Source organism: Phyllostomus discolor, chromosome 1 (genome assembly GCF_004126475.2).
Source record: "Phyllostomus discolor isolate MPI-MPIP mPhyDis1 chromosome 1, mPhyDis1.pri.v3, whole genome shotgun sequence".
NCBI classification, from domain to species: domain Eukaryota; kingdom Metazoa; phylum Chordata; class Mammalia; order Chiroptera; family Phyllostomidae; genus Phyllostomus; species Phyllostomus discolor.
In genome coordinates this window covers 201,635,783-201,656,116 of record NC_040903.2, presented here as the reverse complement: position 1 = coordinate 201,656,116, position 20,334 = coordinate 201,635,783, and the positions used below count along the sequence as shown (strand labels likewise).

Genomic DNA, 20,334 nt, shown 5'->3' with positions numbered 1-20,334 from the left:
TTGGGTTTGCATAATTTACCTTTCAAATTCCATCCAAGATTTTAAATTTGTATATGCATAGAAAATACTAAGTGCATTTTTTTTTCTTCTTATAAACCTGAGTTGAACCTCATTAACCTTGATAGGCTATTTGTATTCATAAGAATTTCAAGCATCCTTGATCAATGATTCCCCCTGATTTAATCTCATTCTCCATCTTCCATCAATTTACTCTTCTTGAAAAAAAAATTTGACTTTTAAATTCAATGAAGAACTTCAAAGGAAAAAAAACCCAAGGTGCTGTACATAATTTAGATTAAATGTTGAAAGTGATAATTGAGTGACAACTGACATGATTATTCATTAGCATAAACTTGGGACTTAATGCCAGAATTTACTTTTAAAAAGAGAAAGGGTAGTGGGAAACAGAAATGATAATGGATAATAACTTTTTTTTGGTGATTAGTGCAATAGAAACTGAAGGAAGTTTCCTTTTACTCTGCTTTTGGAATAAACTTCTTGCATTTCCTATGTGAAGCTGGCCACTTGACTATACAGTAACACCCCTCAACACAACTGTTAAACCCTTCTTAAAAACTTGCAGTCATCTTGATTGCCCTGTCTGTAATTTCCTATTGCACTTCTTTTTATCTTAATAATTTCTTCCTCATCCAGGTGCATGTTGTAAAATATTATCAGAGTACTAAGTAATTTTTTTAAAAGATTTTATTTATTTATTTTTAGAGAGGGAAGGGAAGGAAAAAGAGAGAGAGAGAGAAACATCAATGTGCTGTTGCTCGGGGCCATGGCCTGCAACCCAGGCACGTGCCCTGACTGGGAATCGAACCTGCGACACTTTGGTTCATAGCCCGCGCTCAATCCACTGAGCTACGCCAGCCAGGGCCTAAGTAATTTTTTTATCAGATTTTAAACAGATGACAAAGAAAACAAATGTTGGCAGACATACTTTACAGACAGAGGCTAAAACTGTCAAATCTAGCGGAGTAGAGGTCTTCCTGTTAATACAGTATAGTGTGTTAAGTCTGGACACTGATTCATTCCCCACTTCCTGGGGTTTGTTGCTGTTTACTTTTCTATGAGGTTAGTGAATTGGCTGGAGTAGTTCTGTGAAACCTGTTTTCCCTGCAGTGTGCAGTCACTTCTCCGAGGGTGTAGCCTTGGGTGTGAGCACAGCCTACGTGGCCACCAGGGATGATTGTGGTTTTAGCTGATTCTTTTTGGCTGACTAGTCCCCCTGATCTCCCAATTAAGCTTCTGAATTTGTTACTAAATGCAAGTTGGGTTCAGCTGCCAGCCGCCACCCATATAGGCACATTTTGGAGGCAGGGGTCTGGTGAGAAAAGGGAAGCAGTCTTTTATTCAGAAGCTACACAGTCTGGGAGGATATCAGGCTCCTGCCTCAAAGCCCATCTCCTCTCGAAACCCCAGAGAAAACCCAGGCACCCTGTGCGGACCAGTCCCAGGCTGTGCCCACAGTTCCTTCTCCCATTCTCAATACTGTCCTTTGGGAATTGCAGGCAGCTGCGGAGTCATCCTCTGAGCACCTCACCACTGTCGGCCTCAGGCTCCTTCCTTTTCAGAGCCGCCATTTGCCATGGAGCTTCCAGGGTCAGCTGGTCCCGCAAAGCACCAGTCTGCACATCTGCATGGTGCCTGAGAGTGAGAGAGTGAGAGAGAGATTGAGAGAAAGAGAGTGATAGTGAGAGAGAGAGAGAGAGAGAGAGAGAGAGGGAGAGAGAGAAGAGAGGCGAGAGAGAGACACTGTCTCCCTTCCCTCGGTGGGCTGGGTGCTCAAACTTCACATGCTTGTTTCCACCAACAGTTCACAAGGGCTCCAATTTCTCTTCATCCTTGCTAACACTATTTTCTGTTTTTTATTTTTCTTTTTAATTTTAATAGTATCCATCCTAATGTATATGAGGTTGCATTTCAAGGGATCATTATTTTTATTTGAAACAATATTTACTTAAAAAAAATAGAGCTCTTTTACCTCATTTAGGCTTCCTTAGTTTCTTTCCCCCTCTTGTCTAAAATAGAAAAACTGATGTCTTCCAAGTGCACAAGGTTGTTCTGTCATTTAAAATAATGTGTATGATCTGTTTCAAATGAGCTGTAATGCTCTGTAACAGTGATTTTCAACTGGTGTGCTGCAAGAATTTTTTAAACATGCAGTACCTAACTATTCATTCAGGGGCACTGACCTCTTTTCCCTTAGATTATCAAGTAAATTATGACAACAGCCAACACAATAGCCATCTGGTGTGAATGAATCAAAATTATACCACTTTTTTTGTTAGACTGGCAAAACAATATATTTCTTGGTGTGCGGCAGAGTTTTAGTAATTAGTTTATATGTGCCATGAGATGAAAAAGGTTGAAAATTGCTGTTCTATAATGATGTAGAGTCATAATACTATGTGACAGTTTCTTCTCCTCACTGTATGTCATGCGATTAGAAATAAAATACTGTTTCTTTAGCTGAACTATGTAATTTACCTTAGTCCTGTCAGCTGCCGTCAGAGTTGGTAGGACACGTGTGTGTCTTTCATTGATACCTGCCTTGGCCTATCACATTCCTAGCAAATATCCAACCACAGGTTGTTCCACCTCTGTGAAAAGCAGCTCCAAATACCAATTTCCTTAAAGTAGAGCAGCTTTATCCTATTTATATTCAAATTTTCTCCTCTTAAAGTGCCTACTTTATTTAAACATCAGAATTGCAGAGCTTAAATTAATAGTCTATTAGAGTGTGAGACAAATTAAGAAAACACAAATGGACTCTGAGATGTGTGTGCCGGGGTCAGAATCCCCCTAGTGTGTTGCTGGGACCTAGATGTTAATTACATGCCCCCTCCTGTTTTAAGTTAAACACTCTGAAGAAATGTGTATTTAAAAATGTTCCTTGTAGTGAACATTATGGCAAATGAAACAGGAGGTAGTATTTTATTTCTTCACAAAGAGATGAATGTATTTAATTAATTGAACATTATTTTCTGTACTTTGCTTAAGCTTAGTATTATGTTTCATTAAAAAGGACAAGGAAACTGTAGTTGTATGAGGCAGATATGTTCTCATAGGGTTTGTAGAGAAATAATTATTTTTAATCGCTGAGAAAGACTGAGGAACCTATTATTTGAAATTAATATTCTTTGTGTGTCTCTGCTTCATTTGGCAAAAAAAAGAAGATAATAACATATGTGGTCAAAATTGGTATGGTCAAAAAGACAGAAGGTTATTTTTAAAGAAAGAATATTTGTGCCTTGACTACTGCTGTGTTTTATGTGGTTGATCCCTAACTAATTAAGGGTGTGAATCAGGTTTAAAGATTATTAATATGTGTTTTGCATGGGTTAAAAAATAATTGACTCACAAATTTGAAGTATATGTTTTACTTTTAACCAGTAATGACTTAAAAAGAGTTTTAAACAGGTGATCCCAATGAGTGATGGCCTAATGTAGCTGCATGTAGGAATATTTTGGGGCTTCCACACTTGTTTTGATTGATTTGGGTTCTTTTATTCAAAGAGACTTGCCTTAGTTCTTCTGACTGTGGAAAATTGATTAGTTATCCTCTCAGTACCAGTTCATAAAGCACCTAAATTATACCAGAATGAATGAGTTTATCAAAACATGCAAGAATATATCAAGCTAATTTCCCAGTAGAGGTGAATGGGACATTGCTTAATTAAGAATCTGAGAATTTCAGGTGAAATCCTATTAAATCTTCTTAATTCTTTTGTTTACTCAGTAAAAGCAAAACTTTATAACATCAGTGAGATTTTAGTCTGGGAGAGAAGCGCTCTAGGTATTTTATGCAATAGTTGTTTTAACATAAACAATAATATTTGCAGATTGGGCCTCCTAGAAAGGATAGCTCAAAGTGGGAGATCCACTACAGAACAAGATAAATGATATCTAAACTAGCAACTATATGGTCCATGCCTCACTTCCACATGCCAGATCTCTCTACACTGCATCAAATTTGTCCTCAACACCTAGCTCACGGGAGTGCTGAGCATTTGGTTTTGCAGCCTCCGTGAAACAGGAGAGTATATAGAAGGAGATGTGGGGTAGGGACCGACTGCTGTTGGGTCCTACACACAGTGCCAGTAGTCAGGTTTTCTTTTAGTTGAGAAATGATCTTGCCTTATATTTTTCATAGCCCTTGAACCTAGCCTTGTGTTTGTAGTGGACACTCAGTGAATGCTGGTTGAATTCATGTTAATCCTCATATCACATTTACAAATATATATCCATCTGTTAGTGACATTATACTCAATGTGTAGTTTCTTTGTTGGGGCTTCTTTTGTAAACTTCTTGTTCATTTTAGTTTAGGTAAAACTAAATCTTCTATAAATGCATTGAACTGGCCACATGGAAACTAAAATGTTCCAATTTCAATACATACAAAAAACATAAACAAACGTTAATATTTTTTCCTGTGCACGAATCAGTCATCTTCCTCCCGGGGGTGTTTGCGTCTCATTTTGGATATACTGTCCCTGTTCTCTCCAGTCAGTGTTTCTTCTTGTCCCTGCTGTAACAAAGCCATATTTTGCTCTGGAATTAGTCTAATCTTTGTTCACGGAGTCAGTATTAAGGATGATTAATTGAATTCTATTTCAAATGGTGTTCTACTTGAGGCTTGTTTGCTATTTATTAGGTTTATTTTGTTTATGTCACTGCTTTTGTTCTTATAAATAGAACTGAGCTATATATGCTTATGCTTTAAACATAATTTTTTGTCTTAGTGTATCATTTTGATACATTCAGACAGTTGTTATTATATTGCATTTCTAGAAACTATATTGACAAATGGAACATTCTGTTGGTGGCAGAATGGCACCAGGTATTAGACCGGTGGGGTCAGGACCAGACCTCGGTTCAGCAACCTTGGTACTTGAGTTCTGGCTAAGAAAGGATTCAGAGCCACGATTCAAACCATACGCAAGAATTCATTCAGGAAGTCACAGAGACAGAAGTGAGCTGTGGAAGGAGTGAGATCAGGAAACAAGTTACAGAGGCGACAGAAGGGCCCTTGGAGCTTAGGCTGAGAGAGAGAGAGAGGAAAAGTGCCGAGGAGAGGAGGAGCGGGCAGGACTGGGAAGGCCTGGCTGTGCTCCTGACAGGAGCTCTGGGCCCTGCATCCCAAGGGCTTTAAAGGGTGGGGATTTTGGGAGTATGTCCCGGGGGGAATCTCAATAGAATTTTCATCAGCTTTCCAGGTGTGTTCTCTCAGGGTCGTGCTTTCCCATGATCGGTCGGTGCCAGAGCAGGGGGTCATCAGTCAGTGCAGCTGGGCCTGAGGCAGACGTGGCATCACTTGTCTGGTTTTGCAGTTTTTCTGGGCCTGGAGCTGAAACAAATCCAAGGCCAAGATGGTGCCCCTCGCAGGGTGTCGAACTCATTTTCACCGGGGCCTCGTCAACCTAGAGGTTGCCTTCAAAGGGCCGGATGTAGTTTTAGGACTGTATAAGTGTAACTACTCCTTAACTAGGGGCAAGGAGCTCAGAGCTGCCACTGGGTAGAAACAAGGTGGTGGCAGGATAAAACAAGGTGGAGGCCCAGATTCAGCCTGCGGGCCTTGTGTTTGCCGCCTGTGCCCTAGGGGTTAATGTTCAAGGGAGTGGTCATACGATGGGAGGGGGAGGCACCCACATGGGAGTTGTTAGAGGGCACTCTTGGGCCCCTTGTTCCTCCTCCAAGGGGGTCTTCTGCATGACTGGCACATGCCAGGGCTGGAAAGGTCAGATGAAGGCCTGAACCACATGACCAGTGATATGGAATGTCAGGGGGTCTAAACCACAGGGCCAGTGATACGCTAGGGGAGGAAAGGCTACCCTGGGGGCAAGGTCCTTGTTTTCCCAGGTTTGCCCATTGCTAGGCACCCGGGGCTTTCTGCCCCGGTGACCTATGCCCGGCGCATGGTCCTTGCTTTGCTCATGTCTGTCTGATTCTGTTGTAGTTTATGTGGGTTTTGTGTCTTTTTATATGAGGAATGTTTTAATTAAGAATTGTCTTTCTAACTGAGGAGTTTCCACCCAAACACCTATGCTTAAAATGAACTTATTATCCATGCATGCCAAGATATAAAAACCCAATCTCTATAATTAAAATTCTTTATTTTCAGTATAATAAGTACACTACAAACACCCACAGAAATTTTCAGTGTACATGTTTACTGTAGTATACTAAAAAGTGTGCATATGTATTCATGTATATGTATCTACAGCTATTGTATGATACATTCAATGTGTCTTAAAAATTACAGGCTGGCTGTTGTAAATGTTAAAAATAAAAGTCTGTAGTTAATGTTGCTCCTAGAATTTAGAAAGAGGCAAACTCAGATATTATTAAATTGTTTGGGAATATTGAACAAGTGGATTCTTCATTAATTTTTCTTTAGTAAATAGAGGCTTTAAAAATGATTGTATTTCTATTTGGCTTGGCCCTAATTTGGGATTTAAAACATTTTTTTTCTTCTTTTAAAAAAAATACCATTTAAGCCCTTGTACCCCTCTCCCTTCTGTAATCACCACACTATTATCCATGTTCTTGAGTCCTTTTTTCTGTTTGCTCGATCCCTCCACCCCCTAAACCCCACCCCACCAAGAGCTATCATCTGCTCTCCATCTGAGTCTGTATCTATTTTGCTTGTTTGTCCATTTTGTTCATTAGATTCCACATATGAGTGAAATCATATGATATTTGTCTTTCTCTGTCTGGCTTATTTCACTTAGTATGATGTTCTCCAGGTCTGTCCATGCTGTCACAAAGAGTAAAAATTTTTTTTTAATGACCAAGTAGTATTCCATTGTATAGATGCCCCATAGCTGTTTTATCCATTCATCTACTGAAGGACACTTGGGCTGCTTCCATATCTTCCTGATTATAAATAATGCTGCAGTGAACATAGGGGTCCTTATCCTCTTCAGAATTAATGTTTTGTATTCCTTTGGATATGTTCCCAGAAGTGGGATCGCTGGGTTAAAAGGCAGACCCATTTTTGATTTTTTAAAAAGATTTTCAATCCACTGAGCTACGCCATCCAGGGCTCATTTTTAATATTTTAAGGTATCTCCATACTGCTTTCCACAGTGGCTGGACCAGTCTGCATTCCCACATTTTGCATTCCTGCATTCCTGCATTTTGTACAAAATGATTGATTTGTGAATGTTTGGGAGAAGAATCTTGTGTATTAACAGGAGATTTTTCTCATTAATTTTTTTTTTCCTCTTCCCTATTCTTAACTCCCTTTTCCTCCCAACACCAATGTTAAGGGCACTTTAATCAAGGAAGAAGGCGTTGAAGGGCATCAGAGGGCAGGGGTGCTGGCCACACTCTTGCCTTGGTGGTGTGGATTGTTGTTCGAGTTCTGGGGTTGGCTGGCATAGGCATTCACATCCGATCCCTGTTTGTCTCCCTCTTCCCCGTCCCTCCATTTCTCTCCGTATTACTTTCAGTAGCAACTGTTGAATTACCAATGTCTTCATTTTGCTCCTTAGCCACCACTTAATGGTGTTAGCTCGGGGCTCTTTTTTTTTTTTTTTTTTTGGACAACGAATCAGTGTTAGAAAAATTATATAATCAGATAAAAACACTGAGAAAAGTAATGAAAGTATAGATTAGGCCTTAAAAATTGGGAAGAGAGGCAAGATTTGAGATGGAGAAGAAAGAATTGCTCATATATATCATGTTTATTGAAAACAACTGCTGTGTGTCTGTCTCCCTAACCAGGCTATATGGTTCTCCAGAGCAGTAGAGTGTAGAACCAGGCTGTCCTGCTCACCTTCGTGCCTCAGCAGCGTGGAGGTTTCTCGGTGCAGTAAATGTTTATGGGACTGAACGGAGGCATACCTGTGTTTCTTTCCGAAAGACTGACAAGGGTTTTCTTTTTTTTTTTTCTTGTCTCTTAAATACTACAGTTGGTTCTTATCTGTTATAAGCGAGCTTCATTGAATTTGATTGCAGAAAATGAATTCAGATAAGAGAAAAATTGGTTCTAAAAGTTCATTCCTGCTTTAAAATGATGATTTTCATTATTTTTAATGTTGCCATAATATTTTAATATCCTAGTGTTAGCATAATGTCCTTTGGTGATTAATCTTTCTCAAGCATGGATCTGACCGTGTTATTCCTGTGCTGAAAAACCTCTGAAAGCTTAAACTGGATTTCAGCATCCCCCAACCTGATTTCTGACCTGAATTTCTGGTGTCTTTTTAGCCCTCTCGAAGGACGACTCTTCACAAACAGGCACCGATGGCCCACTCTCTGGCTCTCGTTCCTGCTATTGTGCATTACTGTAGTTTGGTGGTGGAATTGAAAGAGATAATTCATATAAAGAATTTACACAATTTTTTGCATAACTCAGGTGTCCAATAAACTTCAGTCATAGTTGTAATTATTGTTACTATTATTATTATTAGCTCCTTTTCATTTAAATTTCAGCTCATATGTCACCTCCAAAGGCAAACCCTCCTTAGCCACACAGACCTCTTTGGCTAACTGTCTGTCACGTCTTAGCACCTAGCACTATCCCTGTTGTAATTAGCTGTTAGTGTGACTATCTCCCCACTTACATTATTAGCGTCTTTGGTGTTGAAGCCAGATCTTATTAACCTGTCTGTAAACTGTGTGCCTAACTCAGGAAATGTAACCACTCTCCAAGTGTGTGATGGAAAAAAAATAAAATGGGTACATCTGTTGGTTACTGCAAGTTAATAAAGTTGATTTATAACATAGTGGTATTAAATAAGAGTTTTCTGATCTCATTTTAGAATTTTCCACATAAACAAGCGCATAGTTCCCAGTTTATTGTTTTCTTTGCATAGATAAAGGAGTGACTCATCTCTTTCAGGCTGCATTGAATTTGGCAAACTGAGCATATGCAAACCTGTTGCTAAGAAAATGAAGCTTTTTTTTGAGGCATTATTTTTATATTTTTTGTCATAATGTCAAGCCGTAACATTAATCAAGAGAGAAATTGTATTTGACTTGATTTAAGTCACGGTTCAGGAGTAATGGACTCTGGAACAGAACATGTGCTGTTGGAGCCCGAGGGAGCTGGAAAACGCTTCCAGCTTCCGTCTGCAGGTGTCTTAGTGCAATGTAGGTGATATTTATGATTTGTGTAGCTCGCAGCAGCATCTTAGCCTCCTGAACCCAATCTTATTTGGGCACATGACCTCGTCACGTTAACTTTGTCACCCCAGGTATTCGAAACTAAGGCGTAGGAAGGGCAGCTATGGGCCACGTTGTAAATGCTTATTTTTGAATTTGTCACTCCTTTCCAAGGCTTTAGAAAAGTGGCTTAGTGTTAATGATTAAGATATTATTTTATTTGTATAGAATGCTATCTAAAAACAATGCCCTCTCATTTTTAAAATTAAAAGTAGATCTGTACCCAATCTACTCAAATTAAAAATATATATGAATCATGATGATTTAGTATGATTTCCAAATGTATTATCGAACAATTCTGCTTTAGATTTTAAGAGTTCGGGTTATTTTCTGGATTAGACAAGTATTCAAAATAAATTTGTTTATTTAAAAATCTATGGTGAATCAGGAAGCTTGAGGTAAGTTTATCAACATATAACATTATGTTGATTTAGCGGGGAAATCCTTTATTGAGAGCCTTTTTTAAAAAATGGACTTTCAAGTATAGTGTTATTTATACCAATGTTTCTGTCATCAGTGCTCATTTTTTTGTCATGGATTTTTATTTTAACAAAATTTTAGGAAGTGAAATGTTACACAGTTGCTATGGTAATCTGTCTGATATTTCTTTAGGTGGACAGAATACTGTTTTATTAAAGTAATGCACATTGTTTTCATCAGCAAGGCCTTCTGTCTATTTTGTTGTTGGCCAATTGGAAAATACTTATTTTCCTTTTTTGGAGAATGAAGTAGTAGGAAAAAATTTTTTATAAAAAATTACTCTCAGCTAATATGATTATAAAATATACAGAAAAGGACTCATGTTTTCTAGATTGGGTGCTAATGAAATTTAATATAGATGATTCCCATTTCAGTGACATTAGAGACAGTTCTTTGTTATATTATGCATCCAATTTTGACAAGAATACGTTCCTAATATTTCACCTGCTTTATTCCTAGAATTTAACATGTGAACTGGACAACAAGGAAAAGCAGCAGCTGGAGATGCTGGATCAGCTTCAGGAGATCCAGAAGCACTTTGAGACATGCGACGCCAGGCGGAAGCATGCCGACCTCCAGATCTCGGAGCTGACTCAGCACGCCGAGGACGCGACCAAGCAGGCCGAGCAGTACCTCCTGGACTTCCAGCAGTCGGAAGCCCTGAGACAGGAGGCGGAGAAGAGGAGAGAAGAGCTGAAACTGAAAGCTCAGGAGTCCATTCGGCAGTGGAAGCTTAAGCATAAGAAGTTGGAGCGAGCATTGGAGAAACAGTCTGAAACTCTTGATCAACTGACAGACAAGAACAATCAGGTAGAAAAGCCAGATTCCTAAGGAACGGTTTTTGATGTGACCAACCATTTATTCTTTGGTCCTGGGAACAAACACTTGTGTGACATTTTGTGCATATCAACTATCACGATGTTCTTGATAGAAGAGTGGTTATATGTGACTCTTTCAAGGTAAAGAGTAATTGACTTTTTACAAATCTTTTGAAAGCGTTTTTCATTATATGGCTTTTCAGGGTTGACCCTTAATATAGATCTAACGTCTAACCCCAGTTTAGTTTTTAGTTCCCTAAAGTGAAATTATTCTTTAATATCAAAGTGTAAGAAAATCATAAAATCTTTCTTAACAACCATGTGACTTATTTTAAAATATCATTTATATGTATATTTCAACTTAAGTGTTTGCTAGAAAGAAGCATTTAAAGTTGTGGAAGTTACCGCTGGACCATTTTCTGGCAGCCACTGTAATAGATTTAGTTAAATAGGTGACATTGATAATCTGACTGAATGAGCAGTATTATCAGATCACAAGCGTCTTTAAGACTCTGCTTTTGTGCCCTGTTGATGGCAACAGAAAGCATTTCACTCATCTTTATATGCATTCACATCATCTTTTCTCTTGTATAATCAGTTACTTTAAATGGATTTTATGCTCCTATGTTGATTCTCTGCTATATCTTTGGGTTGAATTAAACCCAGATGTTTATAAGATAATAAGCAGGAATGTCATGATTGATTTTTATCCATGTTTAGTCTTGGTTTATCATTTCTGCTTTGTCATTTGTCACTTGTCAAGAACTCTGAACATTCAGAAGAATAATGATTGTATAAGTTGACTTTCTTTCAAGAGAAAACAAAATGTAGGGCAGTTCCATTTATAAAATCAATTGTCAGCACAGAAGAGTGACAGGACCTTATTTCAAATGAGCTGTCATGGAAGAGCTGCTTGCCTTTCACATGCGAGTTTCTCGGACTTACGGAAGATGGAGGAAGTGATCCCTTTGCTGTCACTGGAGTGCCTGCTTTTCCATTTCACCCATCTGACTCGTACTGGGGGTACTGGGTGCCCAGAGGTGGAGCAGCTCGAAAGCTCTCAGACTTGAATCTGAACTGTTTTTATCCCAGGACTTTGTTCTCTCCCTTGATTATTCTATTGTCAGCCTGGTCTGGCAACTGGTGTGTTGAGCTTGCCTATATGGGAAGTAGAGCCAAGGAGAAGAGTGGTTGAGGGAGTGACTGGGAGAGAACCATCTGGGGATTTTACTTAGAGGAAATTTAGAAGGGTCCTTGCCAGCAGACAGTGTCTTAATTCATGGTGCTTAGAGTCTTCTAGATTGAGCTTTTCAGAATATTAAAAACTGTTAAACAATCATTTCCCAGAATATTCGTGATATACTTATTTTTATCACTTAGCAATGCTAATGATAAGCAAAGAAGTAGTTTTAAAGTGATTGCCATAGTTAGGGTAGTATCACAATTATCACAGCAGGCATTGTAATTTCCACTTTAAAAGCCTTAAAATTAATGCAGCATGTCACAGTTAGAGCAATGGTTAATCAAGGAAGAAAGGGTAACAGATATCTCATTGCAAATTCAAGTGTCCAGTACATCTGTCATGTGGAAATACATTGTAAATAATTTTGGAGAAAAGTGTATTTTTTAAAATATATCTTACTGAATGATACCTCTAACAAGTATTTAATTCTTTTTTTAAAATTTTAAGTATGTATTTTATTGATTATGCTATTACAGTAGTCCCATTTCCCCCCTCACTCCCCTCCACCCTGGCCACCCCTCCCACCCACATTCCCCACTTTAGTTCATGGCCATGTGTCATAAGTTCTTTAGCTTCTACATTTCCCATACTATTCTTGCCCTCCCCCTGTCTATTTTCTACCTACTGTCTATGCTACTTATTCTCTGTATCTTTTCCCCCTCTTTCCCCCTCCCACTCCCCTGTTGCTAACCCTCCATGTGATCTCCATTTCTATGGTTCTGTTCCTGTTCTATGTGTTTGCTTAGTTTGCTTTTGTTTTAGGTGTGGTTGTTAATAACCGTGAGTTTATGTCTTTTTTTACTGTTCATATTTTTTATCTTCTTTTTCTTAGATAAATCCCTTTAGCATTTCATATAATAAGGGCTTGGTGATGATGAACTCCTTTAACTTGGCCTTATCTGAGAAGCGCTTTATCTGCCCTTCCATTCTAAATGAAGGCTTAGCTGGATAGAGCAATCTAGGATGTAGGTCCTTGCCTTTCATGACTTGGAACACTTCTTTCCAGCCTCTTCTTGCCTGCAAGGTCTCTTTTGAGAAATCAGCTGACATTCTTATGGAAACTCCTTTGTGGGTGACTGTCCCCTTATATCTTGCTGCTTCTAGGGTTCTCTCCTTCATTTTAATCTTGGCTAATGTAATTATGATGTGCGTTGACATGTTCCTCCTTGGGTCCAACCTCTTTGGGACTCTCTGAGCTTCCTGGACTTCCTGGAAGTCTATTTCCTTTGTCAGATTGGGGAAGTTCTCCTTTATTATTTGTTCAGATAAATTTTCCACTTGTTGCTCTTCCTCTTCTCCTTCTGGTACCCCTATAATTCGAATGTTGGAATGTTTAAAGATGTCCTGGAGGTTCCTAAGCCCCTCCTCACTTTTTTGAAGTCTTGTTTCTTCATTCTTTTCTGTTTGGTTGTTTCTTTCTTTCTTCTGGTCCACTCCATTGATTTGAAACCCAGTTTTCTTTCCATCACTATTGGTTCTGTGTGCATTTTTCTTCCTTTTACTTATTGTAGCCTTCATTTGTTCATCTAATTTGTGACCAAAATCAACCAATTCTGTGAGCATCCTGATCACCAAGTGCTTTGAACTGTGCATCTGATAGGTTGGCTATCTCTTGGTCGCTTAAAAGTATTGGCTGCGAAGCTTTGATTTGTTCTGTTTGAGCCATTTTTCTTTTTGTCTGGTTGTGCCTGTTAACGTATTGAGGGGCGGGGCCTTAGGTGTTCACCAGGGCGGGGCAACCCAGTCGCTGGGTTGTGACGTTGTATGTGGGGGCAGGGTCAGAGGAGGAACAAAGTCGCTTGCTCAGCTCTCTCTAGGACTTCAGTCCCCTCTGCCGCTTCCCACCAGCAGATTGGGCCCTCCTGGTGCTGGCTTTTGGGTGGGTGGGCTTGTGTACGTGTGGGTCTCCCCAAGGAACTCTCCTGTGAGGCTGGGAGATTGTCCTGGCACCTCACCCCCGACAGGTGTTTTCAATTGGTGCTTTTAGGCTTTGTTTCCTGGCGCTGGGTCCCTGGGTTGTGCGGTCTGTGTCCCTGCCTGTTTCATCTGCACTCGAGTGTGTGACTGTGGACAGCCAGCTGCCTTGCGTGCCTCACTGGGTCTGCTCGTTGCCTCCCGCACCCAGGGTCTGCCACTGGGTCCGTCAGCTGCCCCTGCAGGTCTGGGGTCCTCCACCTGCGGTCTGCATCCTGCGCACCCGCATCTGCCAGCCACCGCTTTTTCCTGCCGGGCCCCTCGACCCCTGTCTGTAGGCCTCCGACTCCGCCCCTCTTACCGATCTGGCTGAATGGTTGTCAGACTTCCGTACAGTTCATTTTTCTCTGTTCTGATTGTTTTTTTGTTCCTAAATTTTTGTTGTCCTTAGTTTTGGTTGTGTGAGGAGGCACAGTGTGTCTACCCACGCCTCCATCTTGGCTGGAAGTCAAGTATTTAATTCTTAATAAAACTCCAAAGCCCCCTTAAGGCAGTAGTAACACTGCCTACTCCTTTTTGGATTTTTTAGGACTAATTATTTTCAAAAGTGCCTCCAGGGTATATTTGGAAGTATATATTAAAACAAAAGTGATACTGGTTTACAAATAAGTTACATTATGGTTTAAAGAATAAATTAATTGTTTAATAAGTAGCCTTGTTAGGCCATTTTATATGGTCAAAAGATGTAATCTTTCCATTTTTAAAATAGTTCTGTGCCTACTTCCATTTCTTTTTCCAGAATAATTTATTTTCTGCTTTAAGATTTTTCAGGTTAAAAATATATTAGAAGGCCTAAGGTTGATATTTTCTTAAAAATTGTTTTGAATTATTTACTTTTTAGCTTTTTACATTTTGGAAATCTTGGTAGATTACCAGATATATATCATATTAAAAATCTACCTAATTACTGAAGGATATGGAGTATCAAACAAATGGCATATCATTGCAGGAAAAAACAGAAGTCGGATTCTATACTTTTCTTAAAAAATGATTCCCTGATGTTGACACGGAGCTCTGTAATGATAGGTTTAATGTGTATTGGAAGACCTAAAATTTTATAGATACAAACAATCTACTCATAAATGATGCTTTTGTATTTATTTTTTAAAATTAACTTATTTTAAAATTTTAGTTGACACACAGTATTACATTAGTTTCAGGTATACAACATATCTGATGGAATATTACTCAGCCAAAAATAGGGATGAAACCTTTGTTTTTCTTTCAAAATGCTGTTTGAAGTTATTGGCTTTTTATATCACTTTGAAAATGAAAAGGGGAAAATGCTTTGATTCTTTTCATAGTGTATGCTTTTTAGAATGTTTCCAAATTCATATTTCTTTTTTAACATGGATAATGGGAATACTTCTTAGGTTTTGTGTGTGTGTGTATTTTCTGAATTGAAACACTTGGCTTGGCCATGTACTGAACTTTTTGTTTAATAGTTTTTGACTTCAAGAATCTTCAATTGTCATCTTTTCCTTCTGTGTATTGCCTTCATTCTGAGGAAAATAAAGAGCTATATGAGGGGAACCCTCAAAAAACAGAATTTATTTTTTAAAAATTGCGTATTTATTCTTACATATTTAAACTTCAGTCACCTTCAAAATACTCCCCATTTGTTGCAATACACCTATTGAGATGTTTTTTCTACTGCTCGAAACAGAGTTTGCATTTGTCGATTTTGATGACTTTCAGTGCTTCTGCCTTTTTTTGTTTTGTCTTTCACATTGGCAAAATGTTTCTCTTTGAGGACTTTTTTCTTCCAAAGAATCAAAAAAAAAAAGTTGCTCAGGGCAAGATCAGGTGAATGGGGAGGGTGGGGCACAAGAGTCATGCTTTTTTTGGTCAAAAACTACTGAATACTCAGTGCAGTGTGGGCAGGTGTGCTTGTAAATCACCCACCATGAAATGGGCAAATGTGTTGAGTCTTCAAAAAATTTTCATTAAAGCCAAACACAGCCTCTCACAACAATGCCAGCTAGTACCTAGATATAGATGAGTTCCTTACCCAGAACACTCACCTCGAGGGGGAAGCCTGTGTGTACTACTAGGGACCCACTGTCCAGAAGATAATTCTGGTTTTTTTTTGGGGGGTCCCTTCTCTCATGTAGTAAATACTGTCATAAAATTTGAATTTTTAATGCTTAAAAAGTGAGAAGAATCAATGCTAATGTGCTTTAATATGTATGCAGTCCTATGAAATGCAATTTAAGAAAGACTAAATCCCTGGTTGGTGTAGCTCAGTGGATTGAGCGTGGGCTGCAAACCAAAGCATCGCAGGTTTGATTCCCAGTCAGGGTACATGCCTGGGTTGCAGGCCATGGGCCCCAGCAACAGCACATTGATGTTTCTCTCTCTCTCTCTTTCTCCCTCCCTTCCCTCTCTAAAAATAAATAAATAAAATCTTTTAAAAAAGGAAGAAAGACTAAATCACTGATATACAATGTGGGTCAAAAGTAGTTTACAGTTGTTCTTGTGGACAATAATACAATATTTGATACATAATACAAGGACAAACTTTTGCATACTCACAACTGTTAACCTACTTTTTATTCCACTCTGTATTAGTATAATCCAGCAGTCTGTCTCCATGTTCTCTCACATGCAAAAAGATAACATTTTTTTTTCTAAAATTTCCTTGTCCGTTTTTTAGATAATTCATGAGAACTGGGTGTATCTAATAATCAGGTCTTTTTTTTTTTTAATATTTTATTTATTTATTTTTTAGAGAGGGAAGGGAGGGAGATAGAGAGAGAGAGAAACATCAATGTGTGGTTGCTGGGGGTTATGGCCTGCAACCCAGGAATGTACCCTGGCTGGGAATCAAACCTGGGACACTTTGGTTCCCAGCCCGCCCTCAATCCACTGAGCTACGCCAGCTAGGGCTAATAATCAGGTCTTTGAGGAACTGGTTCCTATTCCTGTGTCCACCTTAGTTTGATATGGTATCATTCTTCTGCCTTCACCAGCCATTTTCAGTCCTTTCATAATTTTTCTGTACAGCTGTTCTTTGGAAGCTGGGTTTACCAGGTTAGAACATTCTCTTCCCATTGTTCCTGACTGCGGCTTAGTTTTCCATTATGCCTCCACATTTCCCATGGGTTTTTTGCACCTGGCTTCCCCTCAACCTCTTACAGTACGTGTAATTTTTGCCATGATCTGTGGTGACCTCCAAGTTTCAAATCAGCAAACCATTGAATTCAGTATCTTTGTACTTCACTAACCTGTTTTACCTCCAGACCACTCAGCAGCTAAGTTCTGTGACTAAAATTTGTTATCATTTGTAATTTCTCCAATGCTCAAATACGGGGTCTGGCAGAAGTAATGCCTGCTTGACTGTGGTAGGTAGGGTGATAATATGGGTGTAATAATTCATAGTTTTAATTTGAACATTTTCCTTAAAATGTCATATGGTATGGTTGATGTGATATTGTTATGTTACAGAATTACATGGTTATGATTTTGTAATAAAAAAGGGGGCGTTACTTGTGCCAGACCCTGTATTTAGTTCTAACATTTCAGTCTTTGATCTGACACATTTCTTTTATTTCCCTTCTTTAACCATTACCATCTGATTTTAATCTTCTCACATTCTTTTGGTTGATCAGCCATTTCCTGCAATCAGTTTTTTTTTTCCTGAGAGACTAGACTTCATGAAAACCTACTCTGATGACATGCTCACTGGTATCTTCAATTTCTCCCTCCCATCTCACACATTTTACCAACCTTCACTCTACAATCAGCCCGACTCTCCCCTTTTTCCATTCCTTCTGCTCCGGGAAGAGTACCAGCAAAACTTGCTCGACATGCTGGTTGGCTCCTGTAGTGTTCTTGGTTACCTCCTCATCCCAGTCTATTTCTTTCCATTCAGAAATTAACGGGGACCAATTACTAGGCACCCAACCCTGTTCTGATCAATAAAGAATGAGCTATGAAGTCTTTGGGGAACTTCAGGTAAACATTTACTCACTCCAAAAAAAGATGCACAGAAATGGAGTTTTCTTGCTTCTCTGGACACTGTTGTGTTCGGCTGCAAGGCCTGGAATGGCTGCAGCTGTCTTGCTGTGGTCCTGAGAAGGAAGCCTCACACACCGGAGGGCGGAGGGCGTTGCTGACAGAAGTGCCTCCAGGTGAACCTAGAGCTTTGACATGCAGCGTCTGGGGGCAGTTCCGCCTGGGGTGATAGCAAATTCCCCAGGGGTTTAAGACAACTTCTAGTGTTCTCTTACTCTCAGTAGAAAAAATTCAAGCTGAGGTGAAACATCAATTCTAGGTGTAAGAAGCCATTAGCACAAGAACCTAAACATAGCATTGGCTACATGGAGAAGCGGGGTGGCGATCAGAAGGATCAGACATCTCTAACAGCCAAGTTGGCAAACCTTGCTGTGCAATAGTGGTCACAAAGCATCACACAGCCATCACAAAGCATGCCTTGGGGCATGGATGCTGTGCCTCCAAATGCGGTATTAAGTGATCACCAGGAAAACGTTGGGATATTGGACTATGTTGTGTACTTATTGTAGCCTTCAGAAAGGACCTATAAGAGAAAGACAAGTATAGGTTTAAGCTGATCTGTCTAAAAGCAGAGAGCAAGAGTTTTTTTGGTGTGGGAAAACTGAAAATCTGCACTTTGTAATCCAGATTTTTGAGTATGATAATTTGGAGAAGTCAAATTATCTATCCATGCTGAAGTCCAAGCCAGAGGGGGAGGTGGGAAACTTAGCAGTAACAAATATGAAGGAAAAAACGCTGATTTCTCAGGCCCTTTTCAAGAACTTCTACTTAAGCGTTTCTGGCCAAAGAAGCCACAAGTCCATTGTTTTGAGTTCCCTCAAAATAAAGGCTGTTCCACCGAGGGCTCCTGGGAATGGCTAGGGCCTGAGGTGGTGGTTAAGACACTGACATTTTTAGACTCAGAGGCAATGTCTAGACAAAATCTTGGGCTGTGACTACTAGCCAAGCAATTAGCCAAAAACAAATGGACAGGACTTACTCAGTTTTCAGTATCTGTGTTGCCAAAGAAATTCCAAACAACCAGCATTGTCCATGACTGTCACCTCTGTCGTGAGTTGATGTGATGGGGAGTGGAGGGCCATCCTTGCAGAGCAGCAGAGCCTGAGCCGTGAAGGACCCTTCCCGAGCCTCCCCATCTCCAGTTTGTCTGCCGTGGGAGAAAAAGAAATATCCTCACTGTTGAAACTAACTTGAGGAAGACGTGATAGTGTTGCATTTTAAATCAGACATTTTACCTGCTGGAGCTTCATCTTGAAGATTTTCATCTTCAGGGCTGCATGAAAGTCTCTGAACTCATGGCCAGGGGGCTTATGTTATTTGTTCTAAACATTAATCACTGTATTTACATTTCTGCCCTTGTAGTCAGGTGGGCATCATTACCCTTACAGTCAAGACTTGATTCTAGCAGTTTCTGTCTTTTCTAGCGAGGTAAATAGGGTGATTCTCTCTGATGCCCGGAACCTGTGAGTGTGGTATCATTCCTGTGATTTTGTTATGTTTTGTGGCACAGCTGATCTCAAGATAAGGAGATTATCTGGATGTGCCTAATCCAATCACAGGAGCCATTAAAAGCAGATACAGTTTTCTGTCTGTTGGGGGATGGGGAGGTCAGAGGGATTCAACACTATGGAGGAAGAGTCCACGTGGTGTGGCTTGCTTCAGAGGCAGAGGAGTCCGTGAGCGCAGGCGTGCCGGGGACCTTCAGAAGCCAGAACAACCTGTGGCCCAAAGCTAGGATGGAAACAGCGACCCAAGTTCACAGAACTCAATTTTGCCAACAACGTGGATGAACTGAGAAGTGGATTCTTCCCCAAAGCCTCCAGATAAGAGCCGAGATCAGCTGACACCTTGATTTTAGCCTTAGGAGACCCTCAGCAGAAAACCTTGCCTGGAATTATGACCTATAGACACAGTGAGATAATAAATGGATATTGTTTTCAGCCACTAAATTTGTTGGAATTTGTTACACTGCAATAGAGAAATAATACATCTACCCTTAGGCTTATCTATATTTCTAGCCATGTTTCTTGACTTACAGACTTTCCAAAATGAACTCAATATTTCTGTGTTCTGGTCTTTCCAACCCAGGGATGTTGATTTATCAGTTACCCCCTCTCTTTACAGTTTTGATCCCTCTCGCAATAATACCTCTCTGAGATCCTGGTTCCTCCTTGAACTTAAATCCCATCCCCACTTTTTGTTTCCTCTTTCCCACTAGTCTTCACAGCCCTGTGATGTAACTACTATTATGTTTATAAAGAGAAATAATTTCCTTAAGACCACAGAACTACTTAAGACTGGCTGCGAAGCAAATTGATTCTCTCTGGTCAGAGCTCCGCGCGCGGCTCAATCACCCACCCACCTCCTTTTATTATTTCTCATGTCAGCATCGTGCTGTTTCTCCCACTTTGAACTGAGAGGGATTTGAGGACGCTATTTATTTTTCTAGTGATTGACTTGTTACATTTTACATTGAATTGTTTCACACTGATGTATTCAAATGTGAAGTGCAGAAATGCCTTGCAAATATTTGCACTTTAACTCATTATTTCAAATTTCAAAATGAGAATCTTTTTTTTTTTCCCTGTTTCAAGCTATGGTGAGCATCAGTAAGCAGGTAGA

The 20,334-nt window shown here is 39.7% G+C and overlaps 1 protein-coding gene across 7 annotated transcripts in view; it reads left to right on the top strand.

Annotated features, from left to right (window-relative positions):
• CEP128 (centrosomal protein 128) overlaps positions 1-20,334 on the top strand; it is a 433,346-nt gene that overhangs the window by 97,594 nt on the left and 315,418 nt on the right. For all 7 annotated transcript variants that reach the window (XM_036012776.1, XM_036012791.1, XM_036012780.1 and 4 more), the window contains one exon: positions 10,120-10,470. In XM_036012776.1, the coding sequence (XP_035868669.1) occupies positions 10,120-10,470 (351 nt within the window). The remainder of the gene's footprint in view (positions 1-10,119; positions 10,471-20,334) is intronic.